The 24,580-nt window shown below is 47.0% G+C and overlaps 2 protein-coding genes across 3 annotated transcripts in view; both read right to left on the reverse strand.

The window, feature by feature from the left end:
* Window positions 1-11,066, reverse strand: part of tjp2a (tight junction protein 2a (zona occludens 2)) — a 184,537-nt gene extending 173,471 nt beyond the window's left edge. Inside the window, exon 1 of the mRNA XM_072517406.1 lies at window positions 10,929-11,066. The gene's annotated coding sequence lies outside the window, so the exon portion shown is untranslated. The remainder of the gene's footprint in view (window positions 1-10,928) is intronic.
* A 5,052-nt stretch (window positions 11,067-16,118) lies between these two features.
* The window catches only part of fxn (frataxin), a 40,224-nt gene continuing 31,762 nt past the window's right edge, over window positions 16,119-24,580 (reverse strand). The window contains exon 5 of one of the 2 annotated variants that reach the window (XM_072517409.1): window positions 16,119-18,232. In XM_072517409.1, coding sequence (XP_072373510.1) covers window positions 18,085-18,232 — 148 coding nt within the window. In that variant the 3' untranslated portion in view covers window positions 16,119-18,084. The remainder of the gene's footprint in view (window positions 18,233-24,580) is intronic. The other variant, XM_072517410.1, reaches the window with a different exon arrangement.

Here is a 24,580-nt window from a genome sequence, read left to right on the forward strand (position 1 = left end):
CTCACATCTTTTTCTTCCCCACCTCGCTTAGTTTTCAAATAAACTGAATAAAATATGATTATTTGTAAAATGCCTTTCTGACTTATCTCCCATATGTTTCTCGCAGAAATGTCCAAGGGATTAACCCCCAATTCCTGGAGACTCGAGGGGGACACTGGCGAGTTGGCAACCCTACCACCCGATGTTTCAGTGCCACTTCCCTTTGCTCTCCCTTCAGCCTGGAGCTCTGGCACTTCGGGACTTTGGCACTCCTGTTGGACCAACCCCACTCACCCGCCTGACCCCATTATTCCTGAAACCATGCCCAAGCCCCAGTGATATTCAGGGCTATGTGACCTCAGGGTAGACGGGAAGAAAAGTGGTGATGAAAGGGCTTTTGCCATTTCTGACACTGAGCAGTTGCTCAGGTTGCCACCTACTGGGGGAAATATCTCATGACCACCGTCGATTCTCAAGCTGTGGAGTGTAGCCACCTGGGTTGGCCACTTCCCGACTTAAAATGGAGATCCGCAAAGAATGTAGGGAAATTCAGCCAAGCCAGGAAAAACTAGCAGGTGCAAAGTTTCCTGTGTATTAGAACTCGCAGAAACCCAGACAGCACTGAAACTAGCAACCATCCGCATATTAATGAGCGATCCCCGGGAACATTTAAGGTGAATAAAGCCAAGCCAGACTCCTCGGCGCCAGCAGGAGCCAAAGGAAGGCCAATGGACACTCAGGGACCGCCCAGCGATCAGGGAACGGCTCCAGTATTGGAGAAATCGATCCAAGTGATCGGAACGTAGTCCAATCACTTGGAACCAGATACGGGGTCCTCCCCAAACGACGCGAAGCCCCAGGGGACTATAAAGTAGAGTCCCCAAGTTCAATTCGTCCTTCTTGGCAGGGTCACTCAGCAGCTCGAACCAACCCTTGACAGTGACCTGCCGAGCTGCCGCATCTACCAAGTAAGTTTCCAGTCAACGCACGCTACGAGATAGGCGCTCCTAGCTACCAATCCATACCAGCTTTGAATCCTGCAGACTCAGAATCGAACAAAAGGCCATTTGTTCCCCTGACCTGGTGGGCCAGTTCCCAAAGCTAAGTATAGGCCTTTTAGTGTTAGAGATAGTCTAGTAAGTAGAGTTTATGCATGAGTAGTGATTGACTGTGTATAATAAATGTGTTTTGATTTGAATCTTACTAATTGGTGTGTCGAGTTATTGATCAGCACTTTGAACTTGAACCTCGTAGCGGTATCATAAAGATACCGGGCAGCACGGTAGCATTGTGGATAGCACAATTGCTTCACAGCTCCAGGGTCCCAGGTTCGATTCTGGCTTGGGTCACTGTCTGTACGGAGTCTGCACATCCTCCCCGTGTGTGCGTGGGTTTCCTCCGGGTGCTCCGGTTTCCTCCCACAGTCCAAAGATGTGCAGGTTAGGTGGATTGGCCGTGATAAATTGCCCTTAATGTTGGGTGGGGTTACTGGGTTATGGGGATAGGGTGGAGGTGTTGACCTCGGGTAGGGTGCTCTTTTCAAGAGCCGGTGCAGACTTGATGGGCCAAATGGCCTCCTTCTGCACTGTAAATTCTATGATGACTCTCGAACAAAGGTTATAGAAACAGAGCAAATTAAGTAAAGACACATCTGAGCAACATTTAAGAGCCAACCAAAAGTTAGCAACAGGAGTCAATGGTCATTCTATGAAGACGCTTCCCAGCATCTTTTTCAAACTAGGATTAAGAACCACACTCCATGGCTCTGCAAAGGAAAGATCTCTGCTCCAAGATGGATTAGCTAATCTCACTCAGGCTGGTGGTTTGCTTCCTGGAGTTGTCCTTGTTGTGCAAATAATTCCACAGTAGTCCAGAAACAGGCTGTTTGATCGAGCTGGTCCACCCAGTATTTATGATGTCACGAGTCTCCTCCCACCCGACCTACTTCATCCAACCTCATCACAGACCTTGTTCTTCTTTTCCTTCATCCAACTTCCTCTTCACCTGTGGTGGTCACCTCAACTACCCCCTGGAAAAGCGAGTTCTGCATCCTCATCACGCTCAGAGGTGTCTCATAGCCTAGTGGGTTTATTAGTGACTGTTTCATACTTATGGACTCGTCTCGCCCACATGTGGAAAATCTACGTCGATCCCATCAACCCATTTTGTAATTTTAAAGACGTTAATCAGGGTTATCCCACAATCTTCTCTTTACTAGAGAAAGGCACCTCAGTCTGTTTGGGTTCCCCCTTAATCTTGCTCATCCTTGAATCCAATTGTCAATGGAAGTCACCCTGGTTGTTGGGTGCTGTAGGCAAGACTGGAGTGACATTTCACTCAGATTGGCATTCCTGTGTGGAACTGGCTCAGGAGAGAGGTGGCAGGGTGGAGGTGACGGTGGGAACATTGAATGGGTGAGGGAAAAGAGAAATAATGGCTGAAACTAAAGGAAAATTGATGGCAGTGAAGGCTGGCCGGAATGGGGGGGGGGAAATGGGGCCACTTACTGAAGTGTTAAGTATTTCGAAGCCAAGTCAGCCGTTGGTTCTTAGGTTGGCACTTCTGGATTTGAGAAGGGAAAACATTGGCCAGGCTTACTGACGATAGGCAGCGCCCAGTGATCCTTGTTGGACATTCTCATGTTGAGTGGCAGGATGGGAATTGGTGTCTATGGTCCGGTTCCCCCTCATCCTGGTGCTCCCCAAGCAGCGGCACTGATTGTTAAGGCTTCTAAAGGGAGAACGGTAACTTGCAGTCAGAGTCAGACGTATTGATCACAATCAGGTATATCCAGTGCGAAGTGATCAGAACTGGGAACTCTGACTGAGTTCCCCCCAAGCCAGCTGCATCAAGATATTGCGGCATTCGTACTGGCGTCCAACCGAGTTCAGCTAACTCAGGACAGACAGGGACTGGAACTTGAAGAAGTCCTGTGTCAGTCCTGCTCCCTATCACGATTATTGCCCGAGTTATTGGCTAAGCGAGTAAATTTATTTCAATACATATGATTTGAGTTACTCAAACGATTACTCTGATTTTCTTTCAATAGAAAAACAGTCTGCAAACTTTAAAGACATCATCGATTAATTGGCAGGATATACTGAAATGCAGAAGTAGTCAGTGTAAATATGTTGCCAGCTTTAGACACGCCTTTTTGCGTTAATTTGAAGGTGGAGTACAAATCATGCATTTGATATGCCATCAATAAAGACGGAGAACACAGAGTGAATTAACTATGGCTTTAATTGACTTTACAACAGAGCTGGCAGCGTGCCCCAGAATGAGGCAGTGTGAAAGGTCGGCTGCCTTTATACCCAGGCCCTAGGGGGAGGAGCCACGGGCAGAGCCAAAACCGTACAACAGGTAATATAGTAGCAATACTGTACAACACGTACTACTGTGGCAGCACAATACAACACAGTGTTTTCACCACAGCATACAAATCAGGGAAGGTCGGCAAACAAAAAAGTCGACACAATGTAAACAGGGAGCACATTTCATAAACACCAGCAATGCTGGAGTAACAACAAAAGAAAAACCCTGGAAAGACCCAGCAGGTCTGGCAGCATCTGTGAAGAGGAGAAACAGAGTTAGCGTTTCGGGTTGAGGTGACCTTATATCAGAACTCGACCATCCTGACCTGAAACGTCACGTGGGTTTTTCCCAACCCTGACACAGGCAGGCGTCATCGCGAGTAGGACGGGAACATTTGGAGAACTAATAAAATGACCTCTCCAAATTTCCCCGTCCTGTTTGCAATGATGCTTGCCTGTGCCAGGCCTGGGAAATCCCGCACGTTAACTCTGTTGCCCTCCACAGATGCTGCCTGACCTGCTGAGTATTTCTAGCCTTCTTGTTGTTGTATATTCGTAGAATAAAATGATATGACCATTGAGTGAGGAGTGCGTCTCATTGGGCTTTTCTCCATTCTGGCCTAATAGTTATTAGTATGTACAACAAAACATTTGTACTTATGTAGAGCGATTAAAAGTGGTAAATATCGACTTCCGGGTGCGGCGATGACCAGCTAAGTCGCACGTTTCGGCAGCTCCCGGTGGAACGGACTTTTGGGCTCTTAATAGGTGCCCCAACGGCAATTTTAACGGCTAAAAACACTGTGCGGTAAACCAGAAGGGAATCCCCCCTGGACACAGATGGAAAAAGGAGAGGAAAGTGGCCGGATTGCGGAGGATCCTCTAGAGCAGCGGCAAGGAAGGCAAGCACAAAGCAAGATGGCGTCGGAAGGTGGCCGTCTAGTATGGGGCTCTGACCAACAAGAGTTCCTGCGGCGCTGTGTGGAAGAACTTAAAAAGGAGATGAGGAAGGAGCTACTGGCCCCAATATTACAGGCGATTGAAGGGCTAAAGGAGGAGCAAAAGACCCAGGAGCAGGAGCTTCGGGTCGTGAAGGCAAAGGCCGCTGAAAATGAAGACGAAATACAGGGCCTGGTGGTGAAGACAGAGATGCACGAGGCACAGCACAAAAGGTGTGTGGAAAGGCTGGAGGTGTTGGAGAATAATGCGAGGAGGAAGAATTTAAGGATTCTTGGTCTTCCCGAAGGTGCGGAGGGGGCGGACGTCGGGGCATATGTGAGCACGATGCTTGACTTGTTAATGGGATCGGAGGCCCCGACAGGCCCGTTGGAGGTGGAGGGAGCTTATCAAGTTATGACGCGAAGACCGAGGGCTGGAGAAATACCTCGAGCCATAGTGGTGAGATTTCTCCGATATAATGACAGAGAGATGGTCCTCAGATGAGCGAAGAAAACTCGGAACAGTAGGTGGGAGAACGCGGTGATCCGCGTACATCAAGATTGGAGTGCGGAGGTGGCGAGAAGGAGGGCGAGTTTTAATCGGGCCAAGGCGGTGCTTCACAAAAGGAAGGTCAAATTTGGAATGTTGCAACCGGCAAGACTGTGGGTCACACACCAAGGGAAGCACCACTACTTTGAGACGGCAGAAGAGGCGTGGACATTCATTGTGGAGGAGCAGCTGGAATAGGCGGGCCAGAAAAAGAACGTTTGGGACAAAGTGGTAGGGTGATTACGTGGGGTGAAAGGGGGGAAGGGATGATCTCTCAAGTTGTTAATCTTGCGACCCTGTAACTTTTCTCTCTTCCCCATGTCGTGGGGGAGGAGGGAGGGTGGGGGGGGGGGGGGGGGGGGGGGAGGATGAGGAATTGTGGGCGCCGGCCATTAGGGGTGGGGCCAAGTGGGAAACGCGGGCTTTGTTCCCGCGCTATGGTAATCATGGCGGGAACAGGGAAGCAGGAAGGAGGGGGCCTCGCACAGTGGGGGCCGAGGTCACGGGGGGGGGGGGGGGGAGCCGAGGTCAGCCAGAGTTTGCTGACTTCTGGGAGCAACATGGGGTGTGCAATTATGCTAGAAAAGGATCTAGCGGGGGGGGTTAACTGGGTTGCTTCTGCTGGGGAGAAGGGGGAGCTGGTACGGGGTGGGGTGGTCGAGGCGGGAGGGCGCCGTCGGGGGGAGATACGGCTACGTGGGAACCGGGTGAGGAGCTGGATTAAAAAAGGGAATGGCTAGTCGACAAGGGGGGGGGGGGTAAAGAGCCCCCCAACCCGGCTGATCACGTGGAACGTGAGAGGGCTGAACGGGCCGATTAAAAGGGCACGGGTACTCGCACACCTAAAGACATTAAAGGCAGATGTGGTTATGTTGCAGGAGACGCATCTGAAACTGATAGACCAGGTCAGACTACGTAAAGGATGGGTGGGGCAGGTGTTTCATTCGGGTTTAGATGCGAAGAACAGGGGGGTGGCTATTTTAGTGGGGAAACGGGTACTGTTTGAGGCAAAGACCATAGTGGCGGATAGTGGGGGTAGATATGTGATGGTGAGTGGCAGATTGCAAGGGGAGGCGGTGGTTCTAGTGAACGTATATGCCCCGAACTGGGATGATGCCAATTTTATGAGGCGTATGTTGGGACGTATCCCGGACCTAGAGGCAGGAAAGTTGGGGAGACTTCAATACGGTGCTGGACCCAGGGCTGGACAGATCGAGGTCCAGGACCGGGAGGAGGCCGGCTGCTGCTAGGGTGCTCAAGGGCTTTATGGAGCAGATGGGAGGAGTAGACCCCTGGAGATTTAGCAGGCCTAGGAGTAAGGAGTTTTCGTTTTTCTCCAATGTCCATAAAGTATATTCACGGATAGACTTTTTTGTTTTGGGAAGGGCGCTGATCCCGAAGGTGACAGGGACGGAGTACACGGCTATAGCTATCTCGGATCACGCTCCACATTGGGTGGACCTGGAGATAGGGGAGGAAAAAGAACAGCACCCGCCCTGGAGAATGGACATGGGACTATTGGCAGATGAGGGGGTATGTTTAAGGGTGAGGGGGTGTATTGAAAGGTACTTGGAGCTTAATGACAATGGGGCGGTTCAGGTGGGAGTGGTCTGGGAGGCGTTGAAGGCAGTGGTTAGAGGGGAGCTGATATCTATTAGGGCACATAAAGGAAAGCAGGAGGGTAGGGAAAGGCAGCGGTTGCTGAAAGAACTTTTGAGGGTGGACAGACAATATGCGGAGGCACCGGAGGAGGGACTGTACAGGGAAAGGCAAAGGCTACATGTAAAATTTGACTTGTTGACTACGGGTAATGCAGAGGCACAATGGAGGAAGGCACAGGGTGTAAAGTATGAATATGGGGAGAAGGCGAGCCGGTTGCTGGCCCACCAACTGAGGAAGAGGGGAGCAGCGAGGGAGATGGGGGGCTGAGAGACGAGGAGGGAGAGATGGAGCGGGGAGCGGAGAGAGTGAATGGGGTGTTCAAGGTATTCTACGAAAGATTATATAAAGCTCAGCCCCCGGAAAGGAAGGAGAGAATGATGTGCTTTCTGGATCAGCTGGAATTCCCTAAGGTGGAGGAGCAGGAGAGGGCGGGACTGGGAGCACAGATTGAGATGGAGGAGGTAGTGAAAGAGATTGGGAGCATGCAGGCGGGGAAGGCCCCGGGACCAAACGGATTCCCGGTGGAATTTTATAGGAAGTATATGGACTTGCTGGCCCTGCTTCTGACGAGAACCTTTAATGAGGCTAGGGAAAGGGGGCAGTTGCCCCCGACTATCTCAGAGGCAAAGATATCGCTCCTCCTAAAGAAGGAAAAAGACCCGCTGCAATGCGGGTCCTATAGGCCCATTTCTCTTTTAAATGTGGATGCTAAGATTCTGGCCAAGGTAATGGCGACGAGGATAGAGGACTGTGTCCCGGTGGTGGTTCATGAGGACCAAACTGGGTTTGTGAAGGGGAGACAGCTGAACACGAACATATGGAGGTTGCTAGGGGTAATGATGATGCCCCCGCCAGAGGAGGAAGCGGTGATAGTGGTGGCGATGGATGCCGAGAAAGCATTTGATAGAGTGGAGTGGGATTATCTGTGGGAGGTGGGGAGGAGATTTGGCTTTGGAGATGGGTATATCGGATGGGTACAGTTGCTGGATAGGGCACCGATGGCGAGTGTGGTTACGAATGGACGGGGGTCTGATTATTTCCGGCTTTACAGAGGGACGAGGCAGGGGTGTCCCCTGTCCCCGTTATTGTTTGCACTGGCGATTGAGCCCCTGGCCATGGCACTGAGGGGTTCCAGGAAGTGGAGGGGAGTGTTTAGGGGAGGAGAAGAACACCGGGTATCTTTGTACGCGGATGATTTGTTGTTGTATGTGGCGGACCCGGTGGAGGGGATGCCAGGGATAATGCGGATACTTGGGGAGTTTGGGGATTTTTCGGGGTATAAATTGAACATGGGGAAAAGTGAGTTGTTTGTGGTGCATCCGGGGGAGCAGAGCAGGGAAATAGAGGATTTACCGCTGAGGAAGGTAACAAGAGACTTCCGATACTTGGGGATTCAGATAGCCAAGAATTGGGGAACCTTGCACCGGCTTAATTTAACACGATTGGTGGAACAGATGGAGGAGGACTTCAAGAGATGGGACATGGTGTCCCTGTCACTGGCGGGTAGGGTGCAGGCGGTTAAAATGGTGGTTCTCCCGAGATTCCTCTTTGTGTTTCAGTGCCTCCCGGTGATGGTCACGAAGGCTTTTTTTAAGAGAATCGAGAAAAGCATTATGAGTTTTGTGTGGGCCGGGAAGACCCCGAGAGTGAGGAGGGGGTTCTTGCAGCGTAGTAGGGATAGGGGGGGGGGGGGTTGGCACTACCGAGCCTAAATGATTATTACTGGGCCGCCAATATTTCAATGGTCTGTTCGTGGATGGGAGAAGGGGAGGGAGCGGCGTGGAAGAGATTGGTGAGGGCGTCCTGCAAGGGGACCAGCTTACAAGCAATGGTGACGGCACCGTTGCCGTTCTCACCGAAGAAATATACTACAAGCCCGGTGGTGGTGGCAACATAAAAAATTTGGGGGCAGTGGAGACGGCATGGGGGAAGGACGGGAGCCTCGGTGCGGTCCCCGATAAGAAATAACCATAGGTTTGTTCCGGGGAGAATGGATGGGGGATTTGGAGCATGGCAAAGAGCTGGGGTAGTACAATTGAGAGATCTGTTCGTAGATGGGACGTTTGCGAGTCTGGGAGCGCTGATGGAAAAATATGGGTTGCCCCAAGGGAATACATTTCAGTATATGCAACTGAGGGCTTTTGCAAGGCAACAGGTGAGGGAATTCCCGCAGCTCCCGACGCAGGAGGTGCAGGATAGAGTGATCTCAGAGACATGGGTGGGGGATGGTAGGGTGTCGGACATATACAGGGAAATGAGGGGCGGGGGGGGGGGGGGGGGGGGGATCACGGTAGATGAGCTGAAAGGGAAATGGGAAGAAGAGCTGGGGGAAGAGATTGAGGAGGGGCTGTGGGCTGATGCCCTACGTAGGGTAAACTCGTCGTCCTCGTGTGCCAGGCTAAGCCTGATACAATTCAAGATTCTACACAGGGCGCATATGACTGGAGCACGGCTCAGTAAATTTTTCGGGGTAGAGGATAGGTGTGGGAGATGCTTGAGAAGCCCAGCGAATCACACCCACATGTTCTGGTCATGTCCGGCATTACAGGGGTTCTGGGTGGGGGTGGCGAAGGTGCTTTCGAAGGTGGTGGGGGTCCGGGTCGAGCTAGGCTGGGGGTTGGCTATATTCGGGTCGCAGAAGAGCCGGGAGTGCAGGAGGCGAGAGAGGCTGATGTTTTGGCCTTTGCGTCCCTAGTAGCCCGGCGCAGGATATTGCTTATGTGGAAGGAAGCCAAACCCCCGGGCGTGGAGACCTGGATAAACGACATGGCAGGGTTTATAAAGTTAGAACGGATCAAGTTCGTATTAAGGGGTTCGGCTCAAGGGTTCACCAGGCGGTGGCAGCCGTTCGTCAACTACCTCACAGAACGATAGAGGGAATGAAAAAGAAGGAAAACAACAGCAGCAGCCCAGGGGGGAGGGGGGGGGGAGGGTCCGGGCGGGCTCTTAGGGATGTCATTGTATATGTATAGACATTTGTTATAGGTGATTGGACTGTTGGATTGTATTTTTGGAGAGTAACTATTTTTGACTAAATTCTAGAATTGAGAGCTGCCAATAGTGGAGTGATGTTGGGGTGGCGCAGTGGTTAGCACTGCTGCCTCACTGCCCCAGGTTCGATCCCGGCCCCGGTGTCTGTGTGGAGTTTGCACATTCTCCCCGTGTCTGCATAGGTATCACCCCCACAACCCAAAGATGTGCAGCGTAGGCGAATTGGCCACGCTAAATTGCCCCTCAATTGGGAAAAAAAATGAATTGGGTACTCTAAATTTATTTTAAAAAGTAGAGCGATGAAAATTGGGGGATGCAAAGAGGCCCTAATTGGAAACGGTTATCGGGATGGAGGCGATTACAGGGACACATGGCTTGGTACCAATTTTGTTTGATAACCCTACTGTGGCGCGGGGGGGGGGGGGGGGGGGGAGGACTGCTACTGTATTGAAGCAACTATATAAATGCAAGTTGTTGTGATTATAAGCGGAGTCCAAGGCAGTATTAGCAGATGCCTTTGACCAGTTTACTGGTTCCTGCTCCAATTCATATAGAATGGGGAACCAAGAAAAAAGCAGCAACAATATCTTTTAAGTGGAAGCAACTTAACCACTGGCTCGATGTGCAGCCAAAACCGGTCCAACCTTTGGAGCTCCCAGTGCAAGCACAAGCATGCCAAGAAAGTTTGAGAGATCCTTGTCCATGTATAAATACAATGGCCTCAAGGATACAAATTTCACTGTAAAGACTCGAAATCCAAAAAAGGATCTGCCGCCCCCCCACCAAAAAAAAAGAAAAATTATTTCAATGAAGGTCCCTCTCTCAATTGAAAGTAGCGAATCTGTAATACTCATATCAGCATTGTCAAGTGCAAATGAACCACCCGCAAGTTGCCCGCCCATTATCCAGCCCCAGTAAAACAAGCTGAGCGAAACTGGTTTGTGTGCTTGGCGAAGGAGGAGAAACAGGTTGCAAAATGTTGGAAGGGCAAAGGGAAATTTAAAAAAAAGGGGGGGGGGGGGGTTCCCATGGATTTTACCGTTTCTGCTTTACAATCAGTGGAATTAAGTTATATTACACAGGGTGGGGAAACTGATACATATCTTGCTCAAATTCTACTTGGCCCTGACAAGAATGACCTATGGATGGTAGCTTAGCAGCACTCCCTTTTTAACACTGGTGCTTTGTACGGGTGTTCAATGCCGAGGATAGACCCAAAATAAACACAACAGTATACTTTTCGTCAATATAGGTTGTGTCAACAATAAACTGTGCCTTTTACAGAAACAGTCAGCACTTCTGGATCAAGGATTTGACACTTTCCAATTTTATCCAGTACCTTTTCTCACGCGAGGATTGGAAAACAACCCGAGTTATTTATTTATTTGTGTTCCTACATTGCACTTACATTTACAGTCTGATGAACCGCCCTCTTTACTCTCACACACTGATCACTGTAACAATATAGAAACTTACAAATAACGCTCCACTTACTTTAACTGTCGCAAGTGGAGGAAGGTACGCACACTCTCGGATTCCGGTTTAACTCCAGGATGTTTTGACCGGCGGTGGACCCACCCGTGCTCCGGAACAGTCTTCCTGTTCAGCGGCGAAACTGGAATGACAAGCAGGTGTGATTCACGACAGCTTCCTCTCTGAATCACCGGGAGTTTCAGTTCAATGTGCAGTCGCCAGGTAAGTTACGCCAATCCTCAGCAGCGCTCTGCGGCTCAGCCCATTTGCCCAATGTTGGATGTTCCAATGGACACATGAGACAGTCTCTGTGTAACCGTTTCACCACTTCACTCAACACTGTAAGCTCACCAGTTACAATTTAAAAAAGTTGCTGTGTCACTGGTTATTAAATTATTTGTGCTTATATTTCACTGCGTTATATACATACTGTGTTATATAGGGCAGCACAAGTGGCTAGCACTGTGGTTTCCCAGCACCAGGGTCCCAGGTTCAATTCCCTGCTGAGTCACTGTTTGTGCGGATTCTGCACGTTCTCTCCGTGTGTGCGTGGGTTTCCTCCGGGTGCTCCGCTTTCCTCCCACAGTCCAAAGACGAGCAGGTTAGATGGATTGGCCGTGATAAATTGCCCCAAGTGTCCAAAAAGGTAAGGTGGGGTTATTGGGTTACAGGGATCAGGTGGAGGTGAGGGCTTAAGTAGGTCAGTGCAGACCCAATGGGCCGAATGGCCTCCTTCTGCACTGTATGTTCTATGTCTATGTCGTACCTGGTTGGATTTTGGTTAGTTAGCTTGGTTGACTGGATGTCTGGTTCTTGATGATGAGTCTGGGTTCAAATTCCATACCGGCTGAGATTCATAAGATATAGGATCAGAATTAGGCCATTTCGCTCCGCCATTCTATCATGGCTCATCTGTTACCTACAATGTTACAGCCCAAGAGCTGGATTGCAAAATCAGCCAGAACATCACCTCCCTGGAACACATGACCTAGGAGCGGGATTCGGCAATTTAGCCTCCCGAGCCTAACACGTTCAGTGGCTGATCCCATCCTGGCCTCAACTCCACCGTCCTTCCCGTTCTCCATAACCCTTCAACCCATGACCAATTAAAATCTGTCTAACTCCTCCTTAAATTTATTCACTGTTCCAGCATCCACCGCACTCTGGGGTAGCGAATTCCAGTTATTCATGAAAGCTCAGCCTTGCCCCGTCGCTTGAGGTGTGGTGAGGTCAGCTCTTTCTCAAAGGGGAGTGCAGACTATAGAATCATAGAATCCCACAGTGCAGAAGGAGACCATTCGGCCCATCGAGTCTGCACCGACCCTCTGAAAGAGCACCCTACCTAGGCCCAACCCCACCCTATCCCCATAACCCCACCTTGGGGCAATTTAACACAGCCAATCCACCTAACCTGCATATCTTTGGACTGTGGGAGGAAACCGGAGCACCCGGAGGAACCCCACGCAGACACGGGGAGAAAGTGCAGACTCTGCACAGACAGTCACCCGAGGTCGGAATCGAACCTGAGCCCCTGGCACTACGAGGCAGTAGTGCTAACCACTGTGCCATCTTGAGTATGGTGACATTTCATACAATCTGAAATAATTGGTAAAGGAATGGCAAGTTTAATTGCACCTGCCATTAGTGCTTTAAAAATATTGAAATTTTTGGCAAGGAAGATATACGCTGTGAGTTGTTTTTTTTCCCCAAAATTATTTTCCAAAGGATGCGTGTTCAGCATTGATTGCCCATCTCTAATTGCCCTTGAAAAGGTGGTAGACAGCCACCTTTTTGAACCAATGCAGTCCATGCGGTGTAGGCACACCCTATTCGGAAGGGAGTTCCAGGATGGTGACCCAGCGACAGTGAAGTCAGAACAGTGTGTGGCTTGGATGGGAACTTGCAGGTGGCAGTGTTCCCCATGCACCTGCTGCCCTTGTCCTAGAAGTAGGGGGTCGGTTAGCTCGACGCCCGTTTTGTGATGTGGAGCGACGCCAGCAGTGTAGGTTCAATTCCCCGTACCGGCTGAGGTTATTCATGACTTCTCAACTGTGCCCCTCGCCTGAGGTGTGGTGACTCAGGTTAAGCCAGCTCTCAAAGGGAAGAACAGTCTTCTGGGATTGTGGCAAAGTTTATATTTTAGAGGTAGGGGCTGGGAGATATATGATGCTCCATTGTTAGTCTTGCAAAACTGTAACCCAACCTCCTTGAAAGTTTCCTGAAGTTTCTCCTTTTGCTCCACTCTGAGAATGTATCTCACACAGATATTTAGGGCTGCTATTTCATGTTGTTGGAACCCTGTCAATGACGTGGTTTCTTGTCCTGACTTAAAGCTCAATCGTGAAGGCCCAGAAAATGAACAAGTTAAAACCACAGAGTCTCTACTGTAAATAGTAAATTGTTCCTAAAGTTTCTTTTCCAAATAAAATCTTACTTTTTTTTTCTATACCTAATTTACCCCATTTTCTTCTCTGTTGCTTTGCTGTTTCTTTCTATATCTTAAATCCCATTGGTAAAGGGAATTATCCATTGGATCCACCCAATCTAGTAATCCAGAGACCCAGGGTAATGATCTGGGGATCAGGGTTCGAATCCCACCCCTGCAGGTGGTGGAATTTAAACTCAATAAAATATCTGGAGTTAAATGTCTAACGGTGAAAATGAAACCATTGTCGATTGTTATAAAAATCCATCTGATTTACTACTGTCCTTGCGGGAAGGCAATCTGACGTCCTGACCTGGTCTGGCCTACATGTGACTCCAGACTCACAGAAATGTGGTTTACTCTTAAACGCAAACCACTCAATTGTATTCAACCGCCACAAAAAAGGAATGAAACCGGACGGACCACCCGGCACGACCCAGGCACCAGAAACGACAATGGCAAACCCAGCCCTAGTCCTCCTAATTTAATTTTTATTAGTGTCACTAGTAGGCTTACAGTTACACTGCAATGAAGTTACTGTGAAAAGCCCTTAGTCGCAACACTCCGGCGCCTGTTCGGGCACACAGAGGGAGAATTCAGAATGTCTAATTCACCTAACAAGCACATCTTTCGGGACTTGTGGGAGGAAACTGGAGCACCGGGAGGAAACCCACGCAGGGGCAGCAAGGTGGCGCAGTGGGTTAGCACTGCTGCCTCACGGCGCTGCGGTCCCAGGTTCGATCCCGACTCTGGTTCACTGTCCGTGTGGAGTTTGCACATTTTCCCTGTGTTTGCGTGGGTTTCACCCCCACAACCCAAAGATGTGCAGGGTAGGTGGATTGGCCACACTAAATTGCCCCTTAATTGGGAAAAAAAATAATTGGGTACTCTAAATTTAAATAAAAAAAGGAAACCCACGCAGACACGGGGAGAACGTGCAGACTCTGCAGACAGTGACCCAAGCCGGGAATCGAACCTGGTACCCTGGCGCTGTGAAGCAAGTGCTAACCACTGTGCCACCGTGCTGCCCTTACTAACATCTGGGGGCTTGTGCTAAAGTTGGGAGTGCTGTCTCCGAGATTAGTCAAGCAACAGCCTGACATAGTCACACTCACAGAATCATACCTTACAGACGATGTCCCAGACACTATCACCATTCCTGGGTATGTCCTGTCTCACCGTCAGTATAAATGTTAACTGAATTCTTAGAATAAAGCTTGTTTTGATTAAAATATCTCGGAAGACTGTTGAATGACACTTCAAGTAAAGGCTCTTGTGCTCATTCTAGCTGAGAGGATGTTTCCCCTTTTGGGTGAGACTGGAACTAGAGGACACAGTTTAGAAACAAGGGGTCCGATGTTAAAGACGGAGATGAGAGGAAATTATTTCTCTGAGGGTAGTGAGTAGTTAGAATTATCTCCCCTGGAAAGCGTTGGCAGCAGGGTCATTGAATATTTTAATGCAGCGGTAGATAGATTCTTGTCTAACAAGGAAGTTAAAGGTTATTGGGGTAGGCGGACTGTGCAGTTGATCTTGTTAAATTGCGGGGCAGGCTTGAGGGGCCGAATCTCCTACTTCTGCTCCGTAATTCAGTTGCAGGTCTCATCAATGATAATAAAGTGAATTAATGACATATTGTTGTTTAGTGGTTAACCTCCAACTGGAGCACAAAACCTAAGCTCACATTGCAAACACTTCTGAGGGAATGCTGCACTGATAGATTGATTAATTAATTAATTAATTGCTTATTGTCACAAGTAGGCTTCAATGATGTTACTGTGAATAGCCCCTAGTCGCCACATTCCGGCGCCTGTTCGGGGAGGTAGCATGTTTAAGAGGGGACATTAACTAATCCCCTCTCTGTCCTCTCAAATGGACATAAGGGAAGATGGATTCCACGGCGGCGAGATTGTCCGCTCCTGCCAACAGTGCACCCCTGCTGCAGGTTTCCCGATGACGAGGGGTGCATTCAACAGGAAACCCCATTGGCAACGGTGGGATCAGAGGATCCCACCGCCAGCCAATGACAGGCCACCTCCTGCTACCATGAAACACAGGGCTGGATGTCCGGTAAATCCCACCGATAAGATCCCATGGCACTATTCAAGGAAAGGCAGGGATGTACTGCCCAGTGTCCTGTTCAGAACATAACCTTCAACTATGATTTTTAAAAAAAGGGTATCTGCTGCTTTCCTTGTGGGTCCTGAAGGAGGTAACTGAGGACAATTTGAGACAAACGCTGAAGGTATCTTCAGTCAGAATTCTCACCAGTTTGGCCTGGTGGAGGTTACATTATAATAATCTTTATTGTCACAAGTAGGCTTACATTAACACTGCAATGAAGTTACTGTGAAAATCCCCTAGTCGCCTGTTCGGGCACTCTTGGGTTCCCGTACCGGTGCCGGAATGTAGCGACTAGGGGCTTTTCACAGTAACTTAATTTGAAGCCTACTTGTGACAATAAGCGATTTTCATTTTTCATTTAATTTCACTGAGGAAGAATTCAGAATGTCCAATTCACCGAACAAGCATGTCTTTCGGGACTTGTGGGAGGAAGCCGGAGCACCCGGAGGAAACCCATGCAGACACGGGGAGAACGTGCAAACGCCGCACAGACAGTGACCCAAGCCGGGAATTGAAGACGGATCCCTGGCGCTGTGAAGCAACAGTGCTAACCACTGTGCTACCGTGCCCCCCACAATAAAAGCTGGAATCAAGTTATTGATTATATACACAGATTATAAAAATGACATGTATGTTTCCAATATAATTCAAACAAATCATGATTTCAATTCAATACAATTTATTGTAAATCAGGTTCTCATGAATAAATAGGGCTTTTTTTCTGGCTGGAGTCCTGGTCCACTTCCCACTTTATTGCAAATTACTTCCTGAAACTTGCACAATTACTACTCTATATTTACACTGAGTAGGTAATACGCCCCCTTGCAGTTTGACTAAAATTCAGCCCACTTGTGGCTTGTCAAAGCGTTATTATTCAGAATGGTTGTGGGTGGTAGGGATACCCGATTCTTAGCCAGCTGCAGATGGTGGGGGTGGTCAGAGTTAACCATTACTCAAATTCATCCGCTGGGACTACAAGCAAACCCGAGGAGAAGATCCATGGCAGCTGGACATAGTGAATTATACGTTCTTGGGCAGGAAGGGATCCAGGGACGTAGGGGGTATCAGGTTTTGGAGGCTGAGGGGTGGGGGTGGAGTCGCAAAGTGATGCCTCCGATGGATACTCCCTAAAGGAGGTACTTCCTGCCTTTTCACCCGAGATGGTGAAGCAGCGGGCTGTCCTTCTTTGTTCCCCCTCCTACAGCCACACGTATTATTGGGGCAGGGACAAGAGGTGCTTACCTGGCCTTTATTTAGCCAGTTAGGGGCATCAATAGGCCTAAGGGTGACAGCTTGGATAATGCCATATCTGGTCACTGTTTTAAGTGGGGCAGGTTGGGGGTGGGTGGTGGGCTGACCACCCATGCTATTTTAGGTTCCCACGCCCCCCCAGTCTGCAGTCACACTGGCTTTTGCTACCCAAAATGTTTCAGATCAAAGCCTTTTCATCACCAATTGAGGAAGCAGTTTAATTTGCGAATTGATGGGCTAAATATCCAAGCACAGCCTCAAACCAGGAAGCAACCCTACAAGGGCCATTACTTCAGTCTCATCTCTAATCGTTTTGGTTCACTGCAGGTATTGTCTACACACACCCAACAAGCCCCTTGTTAAAATTGTATCTTGATGATGAAAGACAGGACAAATGACCTTTGGTTAAACTTGATGAAATCGTTGTTGGTGAAGGAGAAATGACTAAAACATTACCCTACATTTCAAACAGTGGGTAAGTTTCAAAACGCTTTCCCAGCAGCGATACAAGCACAGAGTTTGGCTTTGAGGATGAAGAGGGCAAATTCAGTTGCTGTGGAAACAACGCTGGCATTCTTTCCTGCCAGGTTCCGGTGTGTAATATAGAAATCTGAATTACCGAATAACTGTGAACAATGAATACAAGGAAATAAAATAAAAAGGTACAATTGTTTCCATGGAGCATTAATGGTTTTAACGTTTGGGTAAATTGACTATCCGGGGTTTAGAACAGGGAGATGGAGATAGGGCTGTAATGCCGTATCGTCAATTCTTCACCCCAATCTCCCTTCACGTGTGACTGGCCACCAGGAACTTGCATGTGGGAAATTTACACATTTGGTCTTTCTTCAATAATTCATGATTGAATTCCAATTAAAAAAAAAAAAAGAAATTTTCCAGGTTAAATACCAACTGGATTTGAATTTGAATTCAATGGCTGTAACACTGCAAAATGCGAGGAGTAGTCAAAATTTACATGAAGCATGTTAACCAAACTCCCAGCATTATTATTGCTTAATAGATTATATACTAATAGTTATTCTAAATTTAGAAAAAGAAAACCTAACAAATTAACTTGGAACATCAGTAGGCACTTAAATACCATTCACAATTACTTCAGACACAAAAAGAAACATTTCTATTCCCAAAGTGCAGAAACAAAATACGTCCTTTCACAAGAAGAATCTCAAGCCCTTCATGATGAGCAAGGCTCTGCTGCTACAAGACAATTTACTTCAGTATAATATAGATTGATTGCAATCCTTACAGCTTCCAGAACCTGCCACAAGAACATGGGATTCACACATAATAATTACAACAGGATGCATCTTCTTTCAAACATCTTTTTGGAAACAGTTCTTAGATTTGTCTGTTGGGTCACACGTCACTGACATCCGCTACTGAAAGTACATCCACTTTGGCCTTGAATGTTGCAGAGAACTCCTTTGCAAGCAGTTCATGTAAACAAACTCCATCGTGCGAGTAGACCCATTTTTTCCCAGTCCAATCGTATCGTTTAGGCCCACTGAGGAAGAATGCACAGAAAATGATTGAATGAGAACGTGGGCATTTTTAATCTTTATGTTATTACATCGAAATGGCAGGGCCTCAGTCTGAAAGTTTCTGGACTCTCACCTGACAGATATAAAGGCACATTCGCTACCTGCCTGGTGGACGGGAGCTGGATTTTGGTGACAGCAGGACGCAACTAGGATCTTGCCTGTCTGAATCGGAGTGGGGGTGGAGGTGGACAGGTCTGGTGAGGTCCAAGGACTTCTTATGGGGAGAAGCACATTCCAGTTCCCCCTGGCCCACAAGGAGTTTAAACAGAGGAAAACGTCTCACAATCACTATGGGAAAATTCATTGGGAAAATGTTAGAGTCCATTATAAAGGATATAATAGCAATGTTTAGAAATGCATAATATAATCAAGCAGTGTCAGCATGACTTCATGAAGGGGAATTCATGGCTGACATAAGAACTAGGAACAGGAGTAGGCCATCTGGCCCCTCAAGCCCGCTCCGCCATTTAATGAGATCATGGATGATCTTTGTGGACTCAGCTCCACTCTCCGGCCAGTACACCAAATCCCCGAATCCCGTTATTCTTTAGAAAGGCATCTATCGTTTTCTTAAAAACGTTTAAAGAAGGACCCTCAACTGCTTCACTGGGCAAGGAATTCCAGAGATTCACAACCCTTTGAGTGAAGAAGTTCCTCCTACACTACGTCCTAAATCTACCTCCCCTTATTTTGAGGCTATGCCCCCTAGTTCTGCTTTCCCTGACCAGTGGAAACAACCTGCCTGCATCTATCCTATCTATTCCCTTCATAATTTTATATGTTTCAATAATATCCCCCCGCATCCTTCTAAACTCCAATGAGTACAATCCCAGTCTACTCAACCTCTCGTCATAATCTAATCCCCTCAACTCTGGGATCAACCTAGTGAATCTCCTCTGCACTCCCTCCAGTGCCAATATGTCCTTTCTCAGGTAAGGAGATCAAAACTGAACACAATACTCCGGATGCGGCCTCACCAACACCCTAGACAATTGCAGCATAACCTCCCTAGTCTTGAACTCCATCCCTCTAGCAATGAAAGACAAAACTCGATTAGCCTTCTTAATCACCTGTTGCACCTGCACACCAACTTTTTGCGACTCGTGCACCAGCACACCCAGGTCCCTCTGCACAGCAGCATGTTTTAACATCTTACCGTTTAAATAATAATCCATTCTGCTGTTATTCTTCCCAAAATGGATAGCCTCACACTTGGCAACATTGAATTCCATCTGCCAGACCCTAGCCCATTCACCTAACCTATCCAAATCCTTCTGCAGACTTCCGGTATCCTCTGCACTTTTTGCTTTACCACTCATCTTAGTGTCGTCTGCAAACTTTGACACATTGCACTTGGTCCCCAACTCCAAATCGTCTATGTAAATTGTGAACAACTGCGGGCCCAACACTGATCCTTGAAGGACCCCACTAGTTACAGGTTGCCAACCAGAGAAACACCCATTTATCCCCACTCTCTGCTTTCTGTTAGTTAACCAATCTTCTACCCATGCTACCACTTTACCCTCAATGCCATGCATCTTTAGTTTATGCAGCAACCTTTTGTGTGGCACCTTGTCAAAAGCTTTCTGGAAATCCAGATATACCACATCCATTGGCTCCCCGTTATCTACTGCACTGGTAACGTCCTCAAAAAATTCTACCAAATTAGTCAGACACGACCTACCCTTTGTGAACCCATGCTGCGTCTGCCCAATGGGACAATTTCCCTCCAGGTGCCCCGCTATTTCCTCCTTAATGATAGATTCCAGCATTTTCCCTACAACCGAAGTTAAGCTTACCGGCCTATAATTACCCGCTTTCTGCCGACCTCCTTTTTTAAACAGTGGTGTCACGTTTGCTACTTTCCAATCCTCTGGGACCACCCCAGAGTCTAGTGAATTTTGATAAATTATCACTAGTGCGTTTACAATTTCCCTAGCCATCTCTTTCAACACTCTGGGATGCATCCCATCAGGGCCAGGAGACTTGTCTACCTTTAGCCCCATTAGCTTGCCCAATACTGCCTCCTTAGTGATTACAATCATCTCAAGGTCCTCTCCTATCATATCTTTATTTCCATCAGTCACTGGCATGTTATTTGTGTCCTCCACTGTGAAGACTGACCCAAAAAACCTGTTCAGCTCCTCAGCCATTTCCCCGTCTCCTATTATTAAATCTCCCTTCTCATCTTCCAAAGGACCAATATTTACCTTAGCCACTCTTTTTTGTCTTATATATTTGTAGAAGCTTTTACTATCTGCTTTTATGTTCTGAGCCAGTTTACTTTCATAGTCTACCTTACTCTTCTTTATGGCTTTTTTAGTAGCTTTCTGTTGTCCCCTAAAGACTTCCCAGTCCTCTAGTCTCCCACTAATTTTTGCCACTTTGTATGTTCTTTCCTTCAATTTGATACTCTCCCTCACCTCCTTAGATATCCACGGTCGATTTTTCCCCTTTCTACCGTCTTTCTTTTTTGTCGGTATGAACCTTTCCTGAACACTGTGAAAGATCGCTCGGAAGGTTCTCCACTGTTCCTCAACTGTTTCACCATGAAGTCTTTGCTCCCAGTCTACCTTAGCTAGTTCTTCTCTCATCCCATTGTAATCTCCTTTGTTTAAGCACAAAACACTAGTGTTTGATTTTACCTTGTCATCCTCCAACTGTATTTTAAATTCCACCATATTGTGGTCGCTCCTTCCAAGAGGATCCCGAACTATGAGATCATTAATCAATCCTGCCTCATTACACAGGACCAGATCTAGGACCGCTTGTTCCCTTGTAGGTTCCATTACATACTGTTCCAGGAAATTATCCCGGACACATTCTATAAACTCCTCCTCAATGCTGCCTTTACCAACCTGGTTAAACCAATCGATATGCAGATTAAAATCTCCCATGATAACCGCTGTACCATTTCTACAATCATCTGTTATTTCTTTGCTTATTGCCTGCCCCACCATCCTGTTACTATTTGGTGGCCTATAGACTACTCCTATCAGTGACCTTTTCGCCTTACTATTCCTGATTTCCACCCAAATTGATTCAACCTTGTCCTCCATAGCACCAATATCATCCCTTACTATTGCCCGGATGCCATCCTTAAACAACAAAGCTACACCACCGCCCTTACAATGACAAATTTATTAGAATTCTTTGAGGTGGTAACGAGCAGGATAGATGAAGGGAACCAGTAGATATAATATACCTGGATTTCCAAAAAGCGTTCGGTAAGGTACCACACAAAAAACTACTTAATATGATGATACTTAATAAGCCAATGATGTTGGGGGTAGTATGTTGGCTAACTGATAGAAGACAGAGAGTTGGGATAAAAGGAGCATTTTCAGGATGACAAGCTGTAATGTGATGAATGTAGAAACTGTTATATATTATATTTCATATCTGTGGCAGCAATGTTTTAAAAAACACTGGTTTAAAATACATACAGGCAGTATATCTGGTACAACTGTAATTAAGGAGTCATAAAAGGTGGGGTACTTATTGACCAATTACTTGTTTACAGAGAGATTGCTAATGTGATATTGTTTTGATTACTGGAGATTCCCTGGAGAATAGATAATTTATGAGGGATTGTATTTAGTCCTAGCTAAACAGGTCATGGGACATAGTAGTGGGATACAGATTATGTAATTTGTGGGAGGAGTGAGGTCTATCTGTAGTCTGCAGTTTTGGCAAATACTGTTAGGTTGAATAAAAGAGTCTGATAAGAAGGATTTTCAGGTTATTCCTGAAAAGGATCTTTCTCTCGCCAAAGGTCTGCACAGAAAGCAAGTAACCTGTTTGTTAACTTTTATTTATAAGTGACGTTTGAACTGTATTGGGTTGCTTAATTGGAATTAGTGGCAGGTGTAGATAGTAGATTAAAGTTTTTCATTTTATTTAACTGTTAATTGTGAAACAATTCATTTGTTGTTAATGTGGTTAATTCTTTGTCTTTTTAAAGTTTGTTTTAACATAAAAGTTACTGGCTGGTCAGATTCAACACGCCTGGGGTTTTGAAGTATCCTTTCACCCCTGAATTACAAATTCAAAAACTGTTTGGGATTCCCGTCTGGTATCCTAACAAACGTTGGGGTCTGTTCCGTTACGCTAACAGCAACTAGTGGAGTGCCACAAGGATCCATGCTGGGAACAAATTATTCACAGTATATATTAATGACTTGGACGAGAGAAGTGAATGTACTATTGCCAAGTTTGTGGCACAAAATTAGGTGGGAAGACAAGTGGTGAGGATGACACAGAGAGTCTACAGCGGAATATATACAGGTTAGGTGAGTGGGAAAAATCTTGGCAGATGGAATATAAGAAAATGTGAAGTTGTGCACTTTGGTAGGAAGAATGAAGGAGCTGAATGTTATTTAAATGGAGACAGACTGCAGTAAGCTACAGCACACAGAGATCTGGGGGCCTTCATTCATAAAACACAAAAAAAGCTAGCATGGAAGTTCAGTAGGTGGGAAGGCAAATGGAATGTCGGCCTTTATTTCAAAGGGATTGGAGTATAAAAATTGGGAAGTCTTGCTGAAAGTATACAAGGCACTAATTAGACCACATCTGGAAGACTGCGAATAGTTTTGGTCCCCTTATCTAAGGAAAGATATACCGGCATTGGAGGCAGTGCAGAAAAGGTTCACTAGGTTGATACTGGTTTTGGAGGGATTTTCTTGAGGAGAGGTTGAGTAGATTGGGCCTGAACTCATTGGAGTTTAGAAGAATGAGAGGTGACCTTATTGAATCATATAGGATTCTCAGGAGACTTGACCGTTTAGATGCTGAGGAGATTCTCTCTTTCTCTTCTGGGAGAGTCTAGGACAAGAGAGAATAATAAGAGTAAGGCGGTCTCCCATTTAAGAAGGAGATGAGGAGGAATTTCTTCTCTCAGAGGGTAGTGAATCTGTGGAATTCTTTACCACAGAGAGCTGTAGAGGCTGGGTCGTTAAGTATGTTCAAGGCTGAAATAGACAGATTTTTATTCAGTAAGGGAATCAAGGGTTATGGGGACAAGGCGGGAAAGTGAAGTGGAGGATTATATCAGATCAGCCATGATCTCATTAAATGGCGGAGCAGAGGCGATGGGCTCAGTGGCCTCCTTCTGCCCCTATTGTAAGAGTCCTTCCAGATGATTCCCTTATTTCCCCTTTCCTTATTTTTGTTATCATTGTGATCCATGGATGCTTAATGAACATGTATCTTTAAGTCAAGCAGCAGAGACAATGAGGAATTCACAAAGTTGCAACATAATATATGGTGTTGGTTTTTCAAGCAGGAGATTTCAGACTTTTTGGCATCCGAGAGATGGGGTGGGGCTCGGTTTGATTGATTGGCTGGTGGCCATTTAATTGGCCGAAAGGCTGTACTCTGCCCGGTAACAGGTGGTGATTGGATCCTGCCCGAGTGATTTCCAGGGACCCAAGGAAAGCAGAGTTGAAACCTGGACACACAGAGACAAAGACGTGCTCGCTCGCTCTCTCTCTCCAGAAAGGCTGCGAGTTGATGTATTCCTGAACCTATAGAGACCTGAATGAACCTACATTGAAAACCTGAAACAGAAAGCAAAGTTTGAAGAGGGGAAAGGTGATGGAAACAACTATCTGAAACAAAGACTCTTATCTTTTGACTTTCATCCTTATTATTTTCACCCCTCTCCTCTCTTTGTGTCCGTCTGTCTTGTGTGTGTAGAGGGTGGGAGCAGGTTAAAGTGGGCAATTAGAAATTAGGTAATAGTTAACCAGTTGTATTTGCTTATTTAATTAGTGTTCTTGTTATAAATTAAATGTAATTGTGTTTAAATGTTTTTAAAAATAAATTTAGAGTACCCAATTATTTTTTTTCCAATTAAGGGGCAATTTAGTGCCAATCCACCTACCCTGCACATCTGTGGATTGTGGGGGTGAAACCCACGCAGACAAGTGGAGAATGTGCAAACTCCACAATGATAATGACCCGGGACCGGGTCCTCAGCGCCTTAGGCAGCAGTGCTAACCACTGGGCCACCGTGCCGCCCTAATTGTATTTAAACTTACAAGCCTGGTGACTGTAATTAATGAGCAGACAAGGGCCAAAGACCTTGTGTATTTTTATAAGAATTATTGGTTAATTCAATTGTGTTGTGACTCCGGGTCAGCTGGGTCTGTAATTCACTGTGCACTAGCCCTGGGTGTTGTAATACTACGTCTTATGGCCTCTCCCGGCTTCTCACACTGTGGTTCCGCTGTCAGGCTACAAGCTTTGCAGGCCACCCCCTGACATGAAGCTAAGATTATGTCACGGCACCAACAATTACATCAAGC

The sequence above is a fragment of the Scyliorhinus torazame genome, chromosome 9 (genome assembly GCF_047496885.1).
Source record: "Scyliorhinus torazame isolate Kashiwa2021f chromosome 9, sScyTor2.1, whole genome shotgun sequence".
Taxonomy (NCBI): domain Eukaryota; kingdom Metazoa; phylum Chordata; class Chondrichthyes; order Carcharhiniformes; family Scyliorhinidae; genus Scyliorhinus; species Scyliorhinus torazame.